General features: G+C 34.6%; 1 protein-coding gene across 9 annotated transcripts; it reads left to right on the forward strand.

The window, feature by feature from the left end:
- The first annotated feature begins 5,619 nt into the window (after positions 1–5,619).
- Positions 5,620–19,174, forward strand: LOC140987693 (F-box/FBD/LRR-repeat protein At3g26920-like). 9 transcript variants are annotated; one of them, XM_073456317.1, is made up of 6 exons: positions 5,620–6,863; positions 6,984–7,324; positions 8,856–9,867; positions 15,384–15,539; positions 17,559–17,916; positions 18,838–19,174. In XM_073456317.1, the coding sequence occupies exons 3-5, from the start codon at positions 8,938–8,940 to the stop codon at positions 17,862–17,864; spliced, it is 1,392 nt and encodes a 463-aa protein (XP_073312418.1). In that variant the 5' UTR covers positions 5,620–6,863; positions 6,984–7,324; positions 8,856–8,937; the 3' UTR covers positions 17,865–17,916; positions 18,838–19,174. The 9 variants fall into 9 exon arrangements, with proteins under 9 accessions (XP_073312418.1, XP_073312419.1, XP_073312420.1 ...); XM_073456318.1 differs by having other exon boundaries at positions 5,620–5,996; positions 6,134–7,324; XM_073456319.1 differs by having other exon boundaries at positions 5,620–5,996; positions 6,139–7,324.
- The last annotated feature ends 3,025 nt before the right edge of the window (positions 19,175–22,199 follow it).

Raw genomic sequence — 22,199 nt, forward strand, 5'->3', positions numbered from 1 at the left:
TGGCTATTGATCTAGTGTATTTCGGAGACAGCCCGGGTAATTAAATAATTATATGAAGTTCATTGAACACTAATTCATTCTGTTTTAATTTAAAAGATTCATTCGTTTTGAATGAAAATCACATTTGAACAGTATTTAACATTTTCTCTCAAATTAGATATTACAAACCTACTTTTTTTTCCTAAAAAATCACTGTTAAAAGGATAAATGATGAATTCATACTTTTAAATTTGAATGTTTATTATATTTCCAACTGAGGATTGATGTGTTGATTTGATGATATATGCTTGTTCTTGTTGAAAGGACATCCAATGGTGTCTCTCTTTGTTTTCTTCTTTTCTTGAAATGACATCGAATGGATTTTTTTTCGAATTTTTTTTCTGCAATGAGTTTCTCCACGTTTGTTTATTTTTAAAACGGTATCTACTTTTTGTAGAAGAGTGGATCAAAATTAATTCTCTTATACTTTTTATAGATATCTTTTCTTTTTTTTTTTTTGTGTGTAAATTTTTGTTGGCAAATAAACAAGCTGTGATGATTGTTGGGCTACTTGTCTTACTTTTTGAGTGAAGAGGGCCATTGGTCTTTGGCCCACTTTAGAAGGAAGAAAAGTTCTAACGCAATACGTAACAAATAAATAATAAAAAGTCAGGCCCAGGTCTAGCAGGGCAGGTGAGATCAGGTGGATGGTTCATTTTTTGAACCATTTGATTGACTTATTGACACTATGGGTCAAACGTGAAAGACATCGATCCAAATATTAGTAAAAATGTAAAGTTCAAATTCGATTCCAATTAAGTACATCATTAAAGTTCTAATCGAAACTCGAAAATTTTAGATTTTTTGACTTGAGTTCATCTCGAAATGAAGTTCGAGTTTGCGTTAGGCTCGAAATGTTCAAACCTATTCACGAGTTTATTCGGACTATTGCTTGGGTATTAAGATTTGAGCTCGAAACTTCTGAAATGCTTGAAATGTATATATTTAATATATATTAATAAATAAAATATTAAAACGCACGAGCAACAAACTATTGACAAAATAAATTTGACTCGAGTTCGGTACAAAAAAATTTTGAACATATTCGAGTTTGGCTCGAGTTCGAATACTAATCAAATATTTTTTGCTTCGGTTCGAAAAATTTACAAACTAGCTCGATTCATGTTTTATTTACACTTCTAATTGACACATTTTCTGCACCTTTTGGAGAAACCAATTCGAATAATTGAGAATGTATAATTCCATAAATGTATAGTATAGAGTCTGCGACTCAGAATATCGATTACATTTATAATTATAAAATAAGAAATTAGAAAAACACGTCGAAAAGTAAAGTTGAATATAATGTACAAACAAATAATAAATATTACAGATTATTTGGTATGGATAATGGAATAAAGGATTGATTATTGTTTAATATAGACGAAGGGGTAAAGGAAATGATAGGGATAAAAGGGGTCGTACGCAGTCAAGTTTTCATTGACTCTTATCAAATGATGACGCTTTCCAACATGCCATGTGAGAATTTTGCCTCTCTTCAAAGGAAAACAATTAAATCCAAAGTGAGTTATGAATTCTTGCCACCTTTATTAGAGTATTAGAAATAATAAATTATTTCTACATTTTTTAGATTTAATCATTTCTTGGACGGAAAATTTCAAGCTAGCGTTAATCTAATGATGCATATAATGATAAAATATATAATACAATAGACGGGTTAATATTACTCATATTTACAAAAAAAAAAAGTAATAATTTTGGTATAAAAAGTAATCCAAATAAAATATATGTCTCTGTGAGATCTTTACATGAGTTTTTATGATATTTTATGATAATAATACTTGTGAGATCGCCAACTAAGAACATCATAAAAAACAGCTAACATTAGCATATGAATATGTTGTCCTAGAGTATAGACAGTCATATTCCCTAAGATTTGAATCACTCCCATGAATTGCATCCACTACAAGCTTTGAATCTGTCTCAAAAATCACATCTTTAATCTCAAGATCAAAAGTCCAAAGCAACCAATTCCTCCACTGCTAACAATTCCAGGTCGCATAGTCATACGACAAACCACAAATTCTCCGTGATATTCCTGAAGCACAGCACCAGATCCCACCCAACTCAACAGTGATATTAAAAATTAACAATAAAAAATATATAAAATCCACATCACTTATTCGCCGCAGGCCTCCCAGACTCAACAGACACAAAAAACAAAGACCTCCATTTCACAGAGAATAATGAAATTTTCTTTGCAGGAATATGATCGCATGGGCTTGAATAATCTCTGCATTCTTCACTGTACTCGGAAATCGACTTTATGGTGCCTACTTTATATGCATTTAGAGTAAATAACCATAATTGTTCTGTCTCCCTTTAGTTTTTTTTTTTTCAAGTAGAACATTTCAACATGATATCAAATCAAAGTTAGGAAAAGCTCATTTTTCATTAAGTTAGTCTTGCATGACCATCATTGCCCAATAACCAACCAACTCGTACATACACGCCTTGTATAATGATTTATATATTTCGGCCCCCTACTTACACGTACAGGTCTCCCACAAGCGCGAACTTTTGGGACAAGTGATTTGATCTGCCCCTTCGTATGACCATGGAACCTGGTTAGATTGCACACTTTGAATTTTCGATGACAATAAACTTCAAGACATGATTTTATTTCTTTGCATCATAAGAGCACTTTATATATTTTTTCACCGTATTAAGTTTGATGCCACCTAAAATGGAATCTGACTTAGTCGTCTTTTATTCTTCTTATTCTCATAAAATGAATTGTGGCTGCTTACTATTTGTAGCTCTGTTGACAAAAATAGAGAGGCTGTAGACTCACCAAACATGAACTGGTTCAGACCAGCTGATTACTGCTCTTTTTTTTATGCAGAAGTGCACTTTAAATTTAAATGAATGTGAATTTGTGTGTGTGCGCATAAAGCCTGCTGAGCTTAAGATGATTGCACATTATAATGAAAGTAATACTCGTGACAGGTATGAAGTTGCTATTTGTTATCAAAGAGGAAGCTGATTTCTGCCTTTTCATTTACTTACATCAAATATGTTTAAAATATCAAGCATCATTCCCAATTTTAATATTTTCCGATCCTTTTCTTTTGTGGCAGCGGAGGTTGCGGCAGGGTCAGCTGCATGGCTTAGCAAAGGCCTTTCATGCGTTTGTGCTCAGAGAAGAGACAGTGATGCTCGCCCATCATTTGACTTGACATCTGCACAGGCAATGTTCTTCTGCGTTCAATTCTTGACTCTTGTTGAATTAAAGTTTATATTTCACGTATGTGATTCAGAAGCCAATGTTGCATAGCTTTGTTCTACGGAGTTTGTAGCCCTTCTTTATCTCGGCTTACTTTATTCATTCATGCTCTCTCTGGTCACGTTTTGGTTTGTGGTTCAATTAAATGTTCCTCCGCCAACAAGTGCTATACTCTTTGCTAACTAGCCAGTCTTACTACATTATTTTATGCAGTGAAGCCTCAAATGCTTGTGGGAGCAACCTTTTTGAAGTTCCCTGCAGGTATTGAACTTAATATATGTTCTAGTGTTTTTATGCTCACGACGTACTGAGTTTTTTTTCTTTAACCTGACAGAAAATGAATCCGCGTTTGACCTTCTATATTGTATAGCATTCAAGCTAATGGACCATCAGTGGCTTTCTATGCATGCTTCATTCCTAACGTAAGTTTTCATTTCTAAAATTATAGGTCATAACTTTTGAGTACATATTTATCTTAAGTTATTTTTTATTTAATTTGTATGCATATAATTACCATTTAAATTTTTAAATGTAAAACAAATCATTTTTACTTGATTTATAGAAAATATACAAAAATACAATGTAATGCATTAATATTTTTCAGTGTTCTGAAAAATCGGCCTATGCATCAAGTGCAAAAAAGTGTTAGTCGGGCCGCATAAGCGAGCCTAGGCGGTCACCGAAAAATTACCTTTTTTTTTTGCTATTTTTTTGGCTTTTTTCTAAAAAAAATATTTTTGAGCTTTTAATTTTTTTAAAAAAAATTAAAAGTAATTTTTTTATAGACGCCAAACCAAAGCCCAAACGGAAATAATATATGTTGGCTTGTCCTCACATACTTCATCTTCTTTTGCCATCTAGAGCGAGAGAACTTCGCGATGATAATTTTGCATCCGAAGAAGAAAATGATCACAATGATGATATCGAGTTTGTGTCTGATGACGAAAAAGTTGAAAATTATGGAGAAGTAGAGTAAAGTTGTGATATTCTATTAGTCGTGTAATTTTGAATGCCTTTTAAATTTGATGCTATTGTGTTGGAGTTATAATATGTGGTTTATTATATTGATATCGTGGAATCCGCATAGTCTTCGCTAGGCAACCTAGGCGCAAGACTCAGACTATGATGAATCCATTATGTACCACTAAATTCGGAGTTCATGTTTCGTCTTCCATGCTAAACTCGCAGACTGGGATGAAAGCCACACGACGTCAGCTGGAAATGGAGCCTTTTGCAGGAAGACATAACACTCCTCGAAGAATTACCTTCTTACTCGTCGATAGAGCAATCACGGTCTTTACTGGATGCTTCTCTTCGTAATCATTCAAATTTGTAGATTTTAGGGGTGTGGTCTCTTCTCTGATGTTCAACTATCATTTGTGAGAAGTAAGCATACGCATGTCTACTGAATAGATTTTTGAACGGTGAAACTTTTGGCGATACGTATTTCCTGGCATAACTCAATAAATAGGTTCTATTCGAGTTCAAGCTCGATTTCAAGTTCGAAAATTATAAAACTTTTTGCTCAGATTCAAATTAAAGCTCGAGTTCGGCTCAAAAGACGAACATGTTCTCAAACTATTCGGACTATTGCTCGAAAATAAGTACTTGAAATGATTGAAATTTATTTATTTAACATATAATTATATTATATTAATAAAAAAATATTAAGACTCGCGAACTATCGAACAAAAAAATTTGGACTCGAATTCGGATCGAAAAAATTCGAACATATTCGAGTTCAATTCGACTTTGAAAACCAAATATTTTTCGAACCTTTTTGGTTCGTTTATACATTTAGTCTGCCTCTTTTTTTAAATAAAATGAGTTAATATTGTAATTGCTTGTAAGTACGAAAATTGTAATAATTTAAATTTCGAAGAAGAAATTGTAATCGTTTAAAGGAAACAACAAGTTTAATGCAAAGGAAAGTATGCAATTTCGATAGAAAAATAATTCAATATATTATATATTTTAATTGTCGAACAGTTATATTAAATTGAATTTGATGGTTTTGCATCCTCAGATATATTATTTAATAGCATGTATAAATATAAATAATTTTAAAATCAAACATGCATTGAGCTGGAGTTGTATTTTCGTGCTAAATTTGAGGGAAATTATATTGTTTAATAAATAGAGAGTTTTCCCACATTTGTTACAATTACAGAAATTGCTCCAATATCACTTTGACTTGGGGCAATTGGGCTTTCAATTTTAGTTTCATAATAGAAATCTATTTGGGCCAGGTTCCAAAAAAAAATACAGATTGGGCTTTAACGTGGGCTGAGAAAGGGATTGTTTATTCTGTAATCCACCCAATTCAGCTGACGGTCATGGTCCGATGAAGTAGAAATCAATGGCTGCGAGAATGCACCGCCCAACATCTTCTCCCGCGAGCGCCACCGTGCCAGACCGTGATATACGATTCGTATTCTCCACAAAACACTTTCGAAATGATGAATATTTCAAAGCAGTGGGTTTTTCCAGTGGCTGGATGCAGATTGCTGCTATATATTTATCGGAAACTTTTCATAATTTAGGAGTTTCAATGACTACCAGCAAAATGACTTTGAGGCGCGCCTCCCTCCTATGTTGCCTTGCATGGAAATTGTTCTGCGTTTGGGAATTCCTCTGTATTTTAGCCGGATGGATGGTTGAAGGGAATATGCTGGTTAAATCTTTGAAGTTGTTGGCTTTCTTTTTAAAGGTAATATAGTCATTATTAAATGATTACTTCGTGTTATGCATCTTTCTTCATGTTTTCAATCTTGTAAGGTGATTATAGTTCCTTCTTCAGGCATGACAGTTTGACATTAATCTTATCTGCGTTATATATATTTTTAGAGCAGAAATTCAGGAAGCTAGTGTATGCGCTGATAGAATTAGCTGGAGTTATTTCATAACCACACACAAAGAAGGATGCTTAAAATTCACTATGCTATAGCATATAAACGTTACCTACCCGCTGATTGAATTTTAGTATTAAAATGGTTCTGCTGGGAAGAATATAGAGCTGGGGTGGATTGTGTATTTCAGGAAATTGAAGGAGATATGGTGGAAAGTGAAATGGGCTCTCCTTTGATTCGAAGGAGATGAGTTGGGTGCATTAAGCTACGACCCTACGTCCACAATTTTTTTAGGATAGATGTGGTTTGATATTTTCCTCTAGAATTTTATGGGTCTTTCATCCCAAGAGATCTGAGATGCTCTTGGGTGAATTTCTTACACTTGCATGCTGGATTTTTTAGTACAAAGTTTTATAATGTCGATGAGTGTCTTTTGCAGTGTATATTGTTTGCTTGTTCTATCTTGTGCAATTTGGTCGGCTGATTCTTTAAATTATATTTGGTAAGTAAATTTTATCTTAACTCCTTTTGGAGAATTTATGCCATTGATTCAGTCTATGGCTTCTTTCCCCCAATTGTGATGGGATTCCTGTGCTACATCATATAATCACATTTTGATGCGTAGCAAATTTCTAGCTGTGTTTATTGTTAAACACGCACAAGTGCGCCTTTCAGAAGTGTTGATTAGATGCAATTCACCATGATTCCTGATGATCCGGTGCAGTCAGGTTCTATCAATAAGAAATGGTTCTGCAAAATTAAATTTGTCTTATAATAAATTATTTTATCCTTAACATTGACGTAAAATTTTAATTCTCAATCTAGAGGTTTTCACCATCTTATAACAGGTACTGTTGCATATTGCATGTCATGGTGAGAATAAGGAAAAAAAATGGTTGTGTTAAGTGTGCATGAGTGAGAGAAGTCTGAGATGATTGATCTCCTGAGAAGATTGAGATGATTGACTTCCTGAGAAGCTCTTGTGGTGAAAGAAGTACTTGGACGAGTGGCCTCCTGGGAAGCTCTTATACATCAAGCTGTTGGCGCAACTTTGTATGATCTTGTTGGCTATGTGAGTCGTAAAAGAGAGGGACATCAGACCTTAATGGGTAAGCTTTGTTGGAGACAACTTCATCAGCAAGGGAAAGGATAAAACTATTTCTAAGGTGACATGAGCACCAGTAGTAAGGTACACTTCTTCCCGGACTCATGGGCCTAACAGTTTAACCATGGATGCCCAAGTGGGTGCATATAGGGCTCTGTGCTGTTACAAGTATGGGCAAATAAAGTTGTGTTTTAGCTAACAACCATAGTTTTTTCTATCGATAAGCGTTTGATTTTAACTAAACGAATAAAGGGATAGAAAAGGCAGAGAATGAAGGGTGTTAACATAGTACACCTTGAACATGGGAGAAAGCCCAAGATCCAGCCAAGGTTTTGCTATGGCTTTAAATGCAAATTTGCTTGTGCATGGGAGCAGTTCCGCACTTGTTTGACAAATACACTGACCGTTACTTATTAATGCAACATTAAATTCCTTATGTGATTTTGATTTTCCCCTTAAAGTTTTTCTTCAATTGGACATATAATTTTTTTGGAGCAGTATTAGTGCAGTCAAATACTTATTACTTGCTTTCTTCAGATTTCTTTCTTTTTTCAAAATGCGCTTTCTTTAGATTTCTAAATGAAATCTTATGTTTAGAAACTGGATTTGTTAATTTAATTGAAGTAAATTTTGTTCAGTTAAATTATCTTTCTTTCCCTGCCTTTCCTTCTTTCATTCTTCTTTTAGGTATTCTTATTTTATATTTACTGTAATGCGGCCGCCTCCCCCTCTAACGTGAAGATCCTCCTCTTTCCCCTCCTTCCCCTATCTTTGTTCTACATCTATTTATAAGAGCATGCCTAAATTCTTTCAAATTCAGCCTTATCTGACCTTAGTGGATTTATGTTCATTTGCTTGGGTATAATCATGCAACGAGTGTTAGGTCATTTGTAAATTTTGTTCTTCGGATCTCGTTTTTCTATTTGAATTTATGGCACCCAAATTTAATGCTAAATCAGACGAAATGAATTTTCTTAGTAGGTTTCTTATCATGTTATTATATACTTTTCACGCAAAGTTAATGCTTTTTCGCCGATTGTGATGCCGAGAACAATTTCCCGAAAAGGATAAAACATTGATCCAATTTATTATATTTCTGATTTACTTGTTTCGAAGATGAATTTTAATTCTCACTCCCAAGCACCAATTTGATCCTGCAAGGATTTTATGGATGAGCATGGTGATGCGCATCTTTAGTTTACTAATTTTGTTTGCCAATTTTGCATTAGTTACTTGCACCAAATGAGTTTGATTGATTAATTCTATTTAATTCTAGAATCTCTAATTTGACTCTGTCCGTCGATTTCTTTGATATTTTAGTTTCATAAATTATCTATTTCATATATCTTGTATCACCAGACTGTACATGGCTTTTTCAATGTCACCATATGTTCGAAAGAGTTCATCACAAGCACTTTGGCTCGCTGTGTTTTTGTTACCATTCTTCAGGAATGGATAATCTCTTAAATAATCTGTTGTTTAATTATTGAGTGTAAACACCACTGTTGTTTGTTTTGTTAAACCTTTTTTCAGATTTATTCTGCATCCTATTGCTAAAACTCTGTAAGTGGATGTTTCCCTGAGTAGCTGATAGTTTTATATTTTCTGAATGCAGAAAGCTGATGCCGTGTGCTTTATCGCATTAACTGAAGTATATTTCAAGCATATCCTTTCTGCTATATCTTTTCTTGTCATCTATGGAGGATGCATATTACAACAGGTCATGTACTAAGCGTGCACAAATTATCGAGCTGGTCCGTGAAGATAGGCTAAGCAATCTGCCTATAGATCTTCTCTATCACATTCTCTCGTTTCTAGATGCCAATGATGTTGTCCGGACCAGTGCGTTAGGAAATAATTGGAGGAACATATGGAGTTCGGTTCCTAGCTTGAAATTTGATTTCAATGTGTTTTTACTCCAGGATCCATATCTGCAGATGAGTTATTATGAGTGTTTATCAAAGTTTTGGGTATTCTTTTCCTGGACCTTCTTTATGAGACAGGCACCTCAAGTCACTAAGCTTCGTGTTTTGTGTCATTATTTTGACGTCAAACAATTTAATCTGTTGCTTGGTCTTTTTACTGCACAAAATGTCAAAGAACTTGAGTTTGAGGCTAGATTTACTGTAGATGATTTTCCGTTCAGCGTTGGATTTTCTGAATCTTTGTCAGCAGTGAGGCGATATTATGACACAGCGTTTGGAAATTTGAAAAGTCTGCGATTGGTTACAGTTTATTTTAATGATGCTAAGATCACTGAGAAACTGTTTACCAATTGTGGTGTTCTGGAGAACTTATCTCTGGAATATTGTCGCATGCAGACTCTCGAAGTTTTCAATATCTCAGCTCCAAACCTTAAGAAGTTCACGTTTTTGAATAGGCGCCGTAATATATTCAGCCCACATTTATTTCACGGCAGGCTAATTATGCACACTCCAAACCTTGTGAACTTCTGTTATAATGGGCCAGTAATATGTTGGGAGTTCTCTAATAGGTCATCTGTGAACCATGCGGTGATTGAGGTGTCCTATGAGACGTTTATTGTACTGTATCAACCTAAATTGGCTGCAATGATCTCTGCTCTTAATTGTGCAAAAGCTTTATCATTACCATCAATGGTTCCCCTGGTATGTATGCAATGGAACAAACATTTAGTGCTTTTGTCAATCTAGATTCGATGTAATTGTCTAACAAATGTTTTCTAGAGCTCACTTTACAGGCATACTCTTGGTTAAGATTCTAAGGGTATTTCTAGCAGAGCAATATATGAGCATTTGCAGCATTTATGGTGGGATTATTTATTTGGTTATTCATTTTTTTAGTGAGGCCATTTGTGACTTTCTTTTTAACTGTAATTTGGAATAGAAAGATAAAGGATGATGGTAGGTTGTGAAAACTGTAGACATATTGTTAAAAGAGTTTATGGTCTTTTTGTCTTTGTACAACTGACTGAGTTTTTTTATACTTACATAGTCCCTTATCGAGTTTATTTTATTTTATTTTTTGAAAAAATTTATCGTGCCTCATATGGGACTGAATAGTACTACGCATGGATAATTAAACTAATATTGTTCTTATTATTATAATCCGGTAGTCTGAATGTTCTAGAGAAAGGAAATCATCATTGCTTTGAGTATTGATGTCAAGATTTGGACATGTGTTTTTTGACCAAAATTGTAGGCAAGAAAATTGTGCATATGTTCATATATGTCATCCAATGCGAACGTCCGCACTACCGTCCAAATGATAGCTAGCAAAGTTTGAGTTGGTGTTTGGCTTTCACATTTGAAGAGTTTGATATACATAGAGCTAATTTTCTAGATATTTCATCCAAGCTTTTTAAGCATCCCAAGCTTAAGAGAGCAACTCAAATGTGAAGAAAAATTGAGTGTTATTTTTTAGTAAGTTTGAGAAATAATTTTCTCGGTTATACTAGGGTTGGGATTGTGAGATATTGAGTGTTTTGTATACACTTGTAATTTATCCCTATAATAAAGCTTTGCAGTAGTTCTTTTGACGTAGCAGCCTATATTGGGTGGACCACGTAAATCGTTGTGTTTCTGTTGTTTATTTTATTCCGCATTTTTTGTAATATATTATCATCATGATCGTCATCGTTTCGGTGTATTACCCAACAATTGGTATAAGAGCTTTTTTGTAAAATTTCTTAGAATTCTGAGTATGCTATATGGTTACAACTTTGTCTGATCTTCCAAATCAGAAAAGTATTTTTAGATTTTTTGCTAAGGCTCGAGAAGTGATGGCCGGAGATGATGGATCGAGACTGGGTATCAACAAGTTCGACATAACAGATTTTTCATTCTTGCAGTTACATATTAGAGATTATATATATAGTAATAAGTTGTATCAACCATTCAACCTCTATCAGGAAAGAATCCGGAAACGATGGAGGATGATGACTGGGAGCTCCTTGACTGACATGTGTTAGGTGTAATACGATTGACCTTAACAAAGAACATGACACATAACGTGACAGATGCACAAACCACAGAAGAGATGATGTTCATTTTATCGGACATGTACGATAAGCCATCAGCAAACTACAAAGTACATTTCGTAAAAAAATTATTCAACTTGAAAATGGGAGAAGGTGCTTCGGTGGCTAAACAGATCATTGAATTCGACACGATTGTTTCTCAGCTAACATCGGTTGAAATAAATTTTGATGATGAGATTCGTGCACTATTCTTTTGGCGTCTTTACCAAATAATTGGGAACCAATGCGGCCTGCAGTTGGCAATTCTCGTGGCAAAAGAAAACTACAATTCAATAATGTCAGATATCAAATTATTGTCGAAGAAGTTCGCATGATGGATTCTCGTGAATAGACATCATCAAGATCTGTTCTAAATCTCGATAACAGAGAGAGGTTGGAGTGGCGAAAGAAGTTCTAACAGATGTCGCGGTATATCCAAGTCAAGAAATGGAAAAGGAAAAAGCACTTTTGAAAAGAATTTGAATTGTTGGAGCTCTGGTGAAACTGGTAACTTGAATTCGACCTTTAGAAGTCCTCGGAAATTTATCTCTCGTTTTAACACGACTTGTCATAAGTTGATTAGGGCAGTTCTCAAAGGAGGGAATCTCATTCATTGTTTTTTTTTGGTGAAAAAAATTCTTTTGATTGAAACTCATCACATACCACATAAGCCTCAATAAAGCCAAACATACTATCTAAGTCCATGCCTTCCAGATTACCATGCCAGACGGGCTTACCTCCAGGCATGCATTGGTTTGAATTTTGCTCTATCTGGTCACTGGGTTTAAGTTAGTGTTCTTGTTCCTCACCCGAGGAGCAATCTCTTGGTTTTAAAGAGGTAACAACCGATATTATGACATCTTTCCTCTATTTGGTGAGTTTTTGCTTGTTGTGAAATCCCCTATTTCATATAGGAATGATCTAGCGGATTTTAATGCTAAGGCTACAGAAAGGAGAAAGAAGAACGAAATGAAAGGTCTCATGAATTCTCCCCGAGGACCTACCAATAAGGTACAACCACTTCTTCTCTGTCGTCGATCTTCAGGGTAATTCCAACATTCAATGGGATGTGCGTTCCAGAAAAGCGTTAAATGACGTCGAATTGGGTGAGTTCAGCACTCTTTTAGGGGTCTTAGATACAGTTAGGTTGAGTTTGGGGCTTTGGGCACGGAGGATGTTCGGGTTTGGTTGGGGGAGTCTTTCGGTAATTTTTCTGTTAGTTCTTTTTACTCCTCTTTCTTTCCGGTTACCAACTTTCCTTTATTCATGTACTACTCTAATAAATGAAAAATACATATCCCGCATAAGGTTCAAGTTTTCTCGTGGATCGTGGCTTTGGGGAAACTGCCGACTTGTGATGCTTTGCAAAAACGTTGTCCCAGCTACGCCTTATGCCTGCAATGCTGTAGTTTATGTCGGAAACAAGAGGAGAATCAAGATCATTTATTGTTGCATTGTTCCTTCACGAGTGGTATTTGGATCAAAGTTTTGCAAGAGTTGGGTTTTGAATGGACTTTTCCAAGACGGTCACATGACTTGTTTCTTATGGAGCAAGGATTTCTTACCGGGAGAAGAATTAGGAGCTTTTGGTACTTGGTAGTTCATTGCATTTTTTGGTCAATTTGGTTGGAGAAACAATAAAATATTCACAAATAAATCAGAGTCAATGGACGACGTTTGGGAGAAGATTAAATTCAGAGTTGCGACTTGGACAACAAAGATGCCAGAGTTTAATCACCTGTTTATCTCAGATATGGTTAGGGATTGGAAATTTATTTGCTTTTGACGATAGTGTAGTTGTCGTGTTTCTTCCCTAAATTGTGAGGTGTCTTGCAGATTGCTCATCCGCTTTCCTTGTAAACTTATCTTTATTATAATAAAATCATAGTTTTCGATCAAAAAAAATAAAAATAAAAGCCAGGTTGATTCTTGGGTTATGGACTCAGGAGCTTCGTTTCATACCACTGGTAATCGTTATGTATTCGATAATTACATCAATGACAATTACGGAAAAGTTTTCCTGGCTCATGGAAAACCTTTGGAACTAGTTGGTATAAGTGATATTTGGATAAAGATGTCAAATTTATTTGTCTGGAAAATTAACAATGCAAGGCATGTACCAAAATTGACACGCAATCTGATCTCGGTGGGACAACTGGACGACGAAACCAATAATGCGCCCTTTGGTGTGGTTATTTGAAAATGAACAAATGAGGCATGATTGTTGCTCGAGGAAAGAAAACTGAAACATTTTATATGACTTTCAGTTGCAGAGATACATTAGCAGTTGTGGATGCTGGAGCTAATTTAAGTTTATGGCATTATAGGCTTGGGTATATGAGTGAGAATGGAATGAAGATGCTTGTATCAAACGAGAAGTTATCAGAATTAAAGATAGTTGGACACAAGCTATGTGAATGTTGTATATTTGGAAAGCAGCAAAAGATGAGTTTTTCAAAAAACGGTTGAGAACTGAAAGCAGCAAAGTTGGAGCTGGTTCATACTGATGTATAGGGCCCATGTCATGTGACATCCCTTAGAAGCTCAAGATATTATGTCAAATTTATCGACGATTCGAGTCGGAAAGTTTGGGTTTATTTTCTGGAAAGTCGGTTGAGAATGAGACCCAACTTGAAGGTGAAGTACTTACGATCTGATAATAATGGTGTGAATACGGAGATGATGAGTTCATGAAATATTGTGCACAGAATGGGATCAAGATGGAAAAACCATTCCTGGTACATCTCAACAAAATGGTGTAGCTGAAAGGATGAACATGACCCTGAATGAACATGCTAGGAGCATGAGATTGCACTCTGGATTACCAAATCATTATGTATCTAACCAACAGAGGACCTTCGATACCGCTTGACTACAGAATACCCGTAGCGGTATGGAGTGGCAAAAAAATAAACATTTCTTTCTTGAAATGTTTGGATGTTTATCCTATGTTCCTATCGATTCAACTAGCAAAGCTTAATCCGAAATCAAATATCCTATGTTCATATCGATTCAACTAGCAAAGCTTAATCCGAAATCAAATAAGTGTTTCTTTATTGGTTATAGAGATAATGGGTTTGGTTTATCGTTTTTGGGATGATCAAAATCGGAAAATCATTCGGAGCAGAGATATAATCTTCACTGAGCAAGTATTGTACAAGGACTAGTCAAGTATTGGAGCTGGAGATGAATGTCCTGAAGTCAAGAAAACTGATGAAGTATAGAGCTCATTTGTTCATTTGCTAGATATTACATCCAAGCTTCCCAAGTATCCCAAGCTCAAGAGAGCAACTCAAGTGAGCATAAAAAATGAGTATTATTTTTTAGTGAGTTTGAGAAATTATTTTCTCGGATATACTCAGGTTGAGATTGTGAGATATTGAGTGTTTTGTATACACCTGTAATTTTCTCCATATAGTTTTGCTTAGAAAGTTTTATCTGATATTCACAATATATTTCATTTCACAAAATTTCCGAGCATGTTTTTCACACAGCACTATCATTTTGCTTAACCTTTCAACTTGATTCAAATAAGACAAAACCTATTGCAGTTGTCTTTTAGACATGCCCAGAACCTACAGTCGGTTGACCTGCACTGTGTTTCCTTCTGTACCAAGGCCATAGTTATTAACATCCAATTCCATATTCAACTAAAGCATGCATGTTTGTTTTCATGGACTTGTTAATATACAAAGCTGTATTGGATGTTCACAAAAGTGTACATTTATATACGTTCTCAAACCAAAAAGATCAATTGAGTTGGTTGGGCTGCCAATTAACCTGTCTGAACCCTGAAAACCCTGAATTCACCACTTCTCGTACAATGGTTTATGATTTTAGTTACTTTATTGACTAGGCAACAACTTGCGAAGAATAATCTAATCTATGAAGTTGTTTTCATTTCAGTTCTGAAAAATTCCCAACCAAACCCTTCTCCGTAGGGGAAATACATAATTATGAGAGAGCCATATCCCCTATATTTACTCTTTCTTTCTATAAATGATTTTTAGTGGTCATGTGTGTTCAGCGTATTGCCGTCTTTACTTTTTCTTTGTAAAATGATTGTCGTTCAGTCTTATCCACATGTGTATTTCTCTTTTATATTTTACTCATTACTGTTAATTTGTCATATTTTGCTTGTTTTAGTATCTCTCTAGGGCTTGGAGTGGATGGGTGCGCCACTTACCAAATACAAGGTCCTTGAGGCTAGGTATGGTATATACTGCACGCTATATAGAGGGATTAATCAACTTACTCAAGCTGACACCCAATCTTGAAATACTTTCCATGAATTTCACTTGGGTAAGTGCTTTTAATTTTGCTTTGTCTTTGGGAAGTGATTTGTTGATGGTGGAGTCACATGCAATTGAGTTTGTGCAAGTGTGTGGTTCCCTTTTCGCTGAGTTTATTTTACAATGGATAATAGAGAATTGTTTCCTACACATACATATTTTGTTATTGCCTGGTGATTCTATTTTGTTAAGCTTTTGAGCTTTTTTATTTTTGTCTCGACTCTTCTCACCTCCTTTGCGAGGCAAGCTACCTGTAGGTTGGAGCTGCTTTTACTTCTGCCCAGCCCCTGAAACAAAATTTTAAAACTGTACCACCTGTTGTTTTGACTTTGGTTTCATCAATTATAGTTTATTGTTCTCAATCTGATAATTGATGAGAAAAATTGTAACTACTGTTTTTATTGCTCATCTTTATACGAATGATTGATTCTACGTTGTAATAACAGGGAAATCGGAATTTTTTTCCTGGACAATAACTGCAGATCTGTAATTGTTGAACCAGCATGATGAATTTTCTGTTACTAATGATGATGAAATCTAGCTTTGCCATGGTTATGTGCATCATGCCTGCATTCTGCTTGATATAATCATCTTTTGTGATAGGATGTCTTTACACGTATATTCTGTCCCAGAATCTACAAAACTAGGGGTGGGCTTCAGGTTAGGTATCTTGAGTTCGCGGGTAGTAAATTTTGCTACTCAAACCCGGAAAAAAATATTTACTACCCGACTGGGTACCCAAAGTTTTTGGAACTTCAAACGTAACTCAATGTAACAAAGAAAGCCTTGATGCTATCTTGTCGTGCATTAACCACTCAGCTAAAGACATTTCAAAATTATCAGAAATGATTTCACAAAGCTTCCTTCATTTAGTGTTATAAACCAGAACGTAAACCAGCTCTACAATTCTAAAAGCATTTTCAAACATTAAATTCCTCCGAAATGCATGTCCGTCGAGTCGTCCAACGAGTGCACTGAGGGTCTGAAAGAGAGAGCGACGGGTAGAGGTCGAGTTGCCGTCAAGTGGAATTTGGAAAGCCTAACTATGCGCCGAAGTAAATAACAAAGAAGAACGGTGTTGAGTTATTGACTAAAGTTAAAAAGTGTGAAAGAATAAATGAAAAAAATATGTATAATCTACCGCTAAAAAATATGTATGATGCGTAATTTACTTAATATGTTGGGTACCCGAACCCAATCTGGTATTAAATTTATTGCCCGAGACCAACCTGAAAATAAACAGGTGGGTTCAGGGTTTTACTAAACCCGACATTTTGAAAAATTAACTGACATGATGGGATTGGGTCTGGTACCCGAACTCGAACGTCCACCCTTATATGAAACTAAGAACCATGGGAAAAGAGAGGAATCTTTCTGGTTAGAAAAAATGAAAGGTAGTGTGTTGTAGTATGTGCTCGTGACCAGAAACGATAAGTGTATGTCTCACTTACAATGTTTGATCATTTGTTAAAGGAAGTGTATGTTTTTCATTAAGCGACCTCAAAAGATTCTTCTTGTTTTCACTTACAATGTTTGATCATTTGTTAAAGGAAGTGTCTGTTTTTCACTCAACGACTGTTAGTTGTCCCACATCGGTCGGATAAAATACCTTGGAGTTGTATATATGAGTTTTGACAATCCTCCCCTCTTGAGCTAGCTTTTGGGGTTGAGTTAGGTCCAAGTTCCAATCTTAACATGGTATCAGAGCTCAGGTTCCACCGTTATGTGTTGAACCACCCGTTCTGCCCATAGTTGGGTCATTTGTAAACTTCACGCTCCAGATGTTCATTCCTAGGCGTGAGGGGGTTTGTTAGTTGTCCCACATCGGTTAGATAAAATACCCTGGAGTTGTATGTATGGGCCTGAACAATCCTCCCCTCTTGAGTTAACTTTTGGGGTTGAGTTAGGTCCAAGTTCCAATCTTAACAGCGACCTCAAAAGATTCTACTTGTTCTTCAATTTTCCCTCTGAGCAAGATTATTAAATCATCTATCCTCAAATGAATGCATTTTACTATGTTCGTTTCCAGGGGTGTGTGTATGACTGGAAGTCCAGATATGTGGACTTGGCTTGTGTCTCGCATCATCTCAAAGAGGTTCGGATTACAGGATCCCGCTATTCTGTATTCTCGCTGGAGTTCGTGAAGTTTTTTCTCCAAAATGCAAAAGTGTTGGAGAAAATTCATATCAGCCAGGAGCAACAAGAATTGGATCCAAAAGAATTTTATGCATTGCGAACGGTTAATTTAGCCTCTAAAACAGTTGCCTTATCCGTCACCTCTACTTCTGCTTCTGGACAAAGAAAGTGCTTCAGTTTGAATTTAGGAAATTTCTGAAGAGGGCTCAGGAACTACCAAATAAAGTTTAGTTTGAAAAGAACATCATAAGGTAAGGTACTATTGTCTGTACTCTGTTTATGTGATTAGTATGTAAATTGGAACTTCTACTGCATAAACTCATTGTACCATGTGTTAAGACATGTATCAGTAATAATTAACCTACTCACCTTAATTCAAATGGCAAACCAAGCTCTGAGATATCATTTACACTGTATCTATTAGTTTGGAACATCGATTACTTTGTATTCAGTAAAAATGCACAAGTATGCGCCCTGACAAGTATATCACTATCCTTGGTGTGTTTTAAAGGCTTGAGGGGTTTTTTAGCACATATTGTTGATAGTCATTGATTTTCGCTTGTAAATTTATGAATATTTGCTTATTGTTATTCAAAACATTGTTTAAACATGAGGATGACAGGCAATAAAGTTTTCTTGAGATACTTAAATTTATAGTGTATTATCTCTTAATGTGTCCCCGTATACAAAGGTGTGTGTCTCAGTGTCTCACCTTGTCCCTAAGCTGTATGATATCCATGCGTCTTGCCCTTTATCAACTTTAGTTTACACAAAAGGAGTCAGCTACTTTTATAAAACTAGGTAAATTACCATATCGATAATATAATAGGTTACTCATTTTGTGGCGTATACAACGAAAGAGGATGAGACATAAGAGCAGAGGCAATGCGATACGAATCTATTGTGCATATTTACTTATGCTGCTTGCTCTTATTTGAGGTAGTACTTTTGAGCAAGTTGGGACATATACACAACACGTGTTAGATATGATTATTTAATTCTTGAATTAGTTTTAAGTCTCAGATGTAAATGAGCTGCGTGTGAATGAATTTGTTTTGAAAGACGTACCCTACATGGAAATCATAGTGTGCTAAAATACTTTTATTTTCGTGCAGTGCTTGAAGGGAAACAATTTGAATCGTTGTCATAATTTTATTACTTTTGTGTGCAAGGAGAGAGACTGTTCCGAGATTTCTGTTGGATGGAGACGAACCTATAGCAGCATTGATGAAAAGGTCGCAACGGATGGGCGGAGAAACAATGATCCCTGTTGTATGTCTGGACATTCATTTCTCATTATGGACTTAGTTTGCATCCCTTTATGTTTGGTCTCAATAAACAAGCTCGAGTATGTTGGTTAACTATCAAACAAACTCTTAAGCTAAGTTCGAGTGATGAGTGTTGGATGCGTTTATTATCGAAACATTGTGTTTGGATTGGCTACTTTCGGCAGAAAGTTGAACTTTGTGGACCTATATTCACTGGTATGTCAAATGGTTTGGTGGTATAGTTCTTAATCTTGAATGTTAACTAATTACAGGTTAAGTTGACAGAAATCAGGTACTCACTACCCGTCATCCGGGCTTTTGGGGGTAAGCAAGTTTCACATAAATTTCTACTAAAATTTTATGTTCTTACCATCAATCGCTTCGTTGTTGAGGTTATTTTTTAAAAACTTAGTTTGATTAAAGTTACTTTTCAAAATTTCAAATTAAACTTATATTGAAACAACCCCCGAGTAATTACGAGCGCTCGAATATGAAAGTTACTCATCATCTGCATCAAATTCTATGAAGTAACTCATATCTTTTTACACAGTTAATTTAATATTTTTCGTCATTATCTCTTTGGAATAGGAAAAGTAAAAATTAGTTGGTTTCGAGTGTGAAATAATTTGTTGAAACTTGCTGGCGTTTATGATTACATATAAATTAGACGGGTGGGAAAAGTTTTACGTGTTTACATAAAATAAGCCGATTCTTTTCTCCTCTCATTTTTTTCCCCAAAATGTGAAGGGGAATAATTATAAAACAAAGAATGGAACTAAAAAAAAAAATTACTAAAGTTTAGTACAACATGTTCGACCATAGAAGTGTTGGTAAAAAAAAAAATCGAACTCGTGACTATTTTGGTCTCTCGCTTACCTAAACCACCAACTTGAACCTCCCGAGAACAATAAATTATTGGTTTTAAAGAAATAGGTGATTGTTATATTAATTAGAATCGACCCTCAAGTGGATCTTTATTTTTGGTATCTATATATTGAAATACAAGGATTCAACTGAACCCAGAAATTCACATTTTTGCTTTAAGAAGTTAAATGTTAACCCCTTGAAAATAAAATTGGAGGTGAAAAGGAAGAAATGGGGATCCACCACCAAATAAGAGAAGTGTGGTAATGATAGAAAATTGGAAGAGATTTAAAGGGTTGATTTGATATTGAAAGGAAGCATTCATTATTATTGCATGGAATTCAGCACATACTTACATACATACCCCCATTTGCTTCAACTTGCAATATCTATTGCTCTTTTGAAATTTTAATGAATAATCATGAGATTGTCGGATCCGTAGGTAAACTTCTTTTTCCAATGCCACCAAGATTTATTCAAAGTGGAGCTTCATGTCCCATTTTTAATACGTAATTACATCGTAATAAATATAATTCACACGCAATATTAATTATGACGAATGATAATATTTCGTAAAAAATGGGGTTTCGACTTATAATTCGTAAATAATAACACAAAAATTATCAAGATCAATATATAGTGTTAGGACGAAATGATAGTTAAATCACATATGCAAGGATATTGTGCAAACGAGTCAAACTATTTGTGTACTCGATCAGAACTTGACTCAACTTGATTTAATCGAGCTCGAATAGATAAACTCTTCAGTGCAGTATAACACAAAAGTAACTTTTATTGATACAAGGATTTTGTAATGCTATGTAACCAGTGTTGCTACGGGTGAGGCAAGATAATTAAAAAAAATTTGATCTTTTAAACAAAAATAGTGTTCCGAACATATAATAAATAAATAAATAAATTCTAAAATTGATCATCGCACCATTTTAATAACAAATATTTATTGTGTGGATCTATGGTTCTCCTGCATTCATACATAATCAAACTTGTAAAATGGTATAAACTTTTGCTAAAAGACACACTATTTTAAGTGAAAGACTTAGACTCTTAACACTAACAAAATTTGATACCTACGTGACACGATTTGATTTTTAAGAAAATACACACCATCTTAAAAAAATAATATATTTTCATTTAATATATGCTTTCAAAAATGTATTCACACGTTGTTTGGAGTGTCAATTCGAGTGGGTTCGGATCATGTTGAAGCAAGAGAACTAAAAAAAATTCTCAATCTAAACTCGAACAATCCTAAAACTATGAACTCGAAACTAACCAACCCAACCTAATTTGGTTACTATGCAACGTTACTTTTTTTATTCTTTAACAAAATATTTGAATAAAAATTCAAAACATATAATAATACTATTTTAATTTAAACATGTAATAACAAAACTCGCCCACCGAATCCACCCTACCCACTCGAATCCACCCTACCCACTCGATATTTTTCGTGTCGAGTTGCCAGGTCAGGTTAATTTTTGACATTTCTACACATTTTCTCATACAAATTATGTGTTTAATATAGTTGCATCATTATTGTCTAAATAATAATTAACTATAACAAAATAATCACAAATCCTATATTAAAAAAGGATTTTTTAAAAATTTAATTTATCTTCAAATTAGTCTATTTACAAAAAATAAAAGTTGGAGGTCAAATTTATTAATTTAAAAAATAAATAGATCGACACGCATACATAACTTCTTTCATTTTTTTGAAAACTAAATCAACGTATATATAAGATATGTATCCAAATTCAATAAAAATAATAATAATGAGAAATAATAAAATAAAAAAACAGAAGCAGCGGAAGCTGCAATTTGCATTGTCCTCTTCTATTAGTGGCGGACGTTGCAAAATGTTCGTCAGGTGATGTTTTGCCTTAATTATGCAAAACTCTACCATCTACTTTATTTTTATAATTAATTTTTTTAAAAAAAATAATTATAGAAAAACACCTAAAAAATCAATTGTGTGCACAAAAGCACTAGTGTGTGTGTATAAAATTTGTCATTTCTATATTTTTCTTTCAGAACTTTATTTTTAATGTTTATTGAACCACCGCCTGCGTGTTACACACAGCACCATACGTATTTGGAACAGTTTGGAGTGGATAAACTTTTTTCTAACAATCNTTTCGATCATTTTATAGCTATTTTATTAGCAACGAACATAATTATATCCATATATTATTTCCTCGTTGCTAATAAAATAGCTATAAAATGATCGAAACGATCGAATTTGTGTTGATAAACACAAAAATTATATAGTAAGGTTCTTAAATCGTACATTACCAAAAAATTAAAAATTAATATTGCATTTTGATAGATTCATGTTTATTTTTAATTTATAAGTATCGTGCCCATTCAGATCAGGGAAT

Source organism: Primulina huaijiensis, chromosome 11 (genome assembly GCF_012295235.1).
Source record: "Primulina huaijiensis isolate GDHJ02 chromosome 11, ASM1229523v2, whole genome shotgun sequence".
NCBI lineage: Eukaryota > Viridiplantae > Streptophyta > Magnoliopsida > Lamiales > Gesneriaceae > Primulina > Primulina huaijiensis.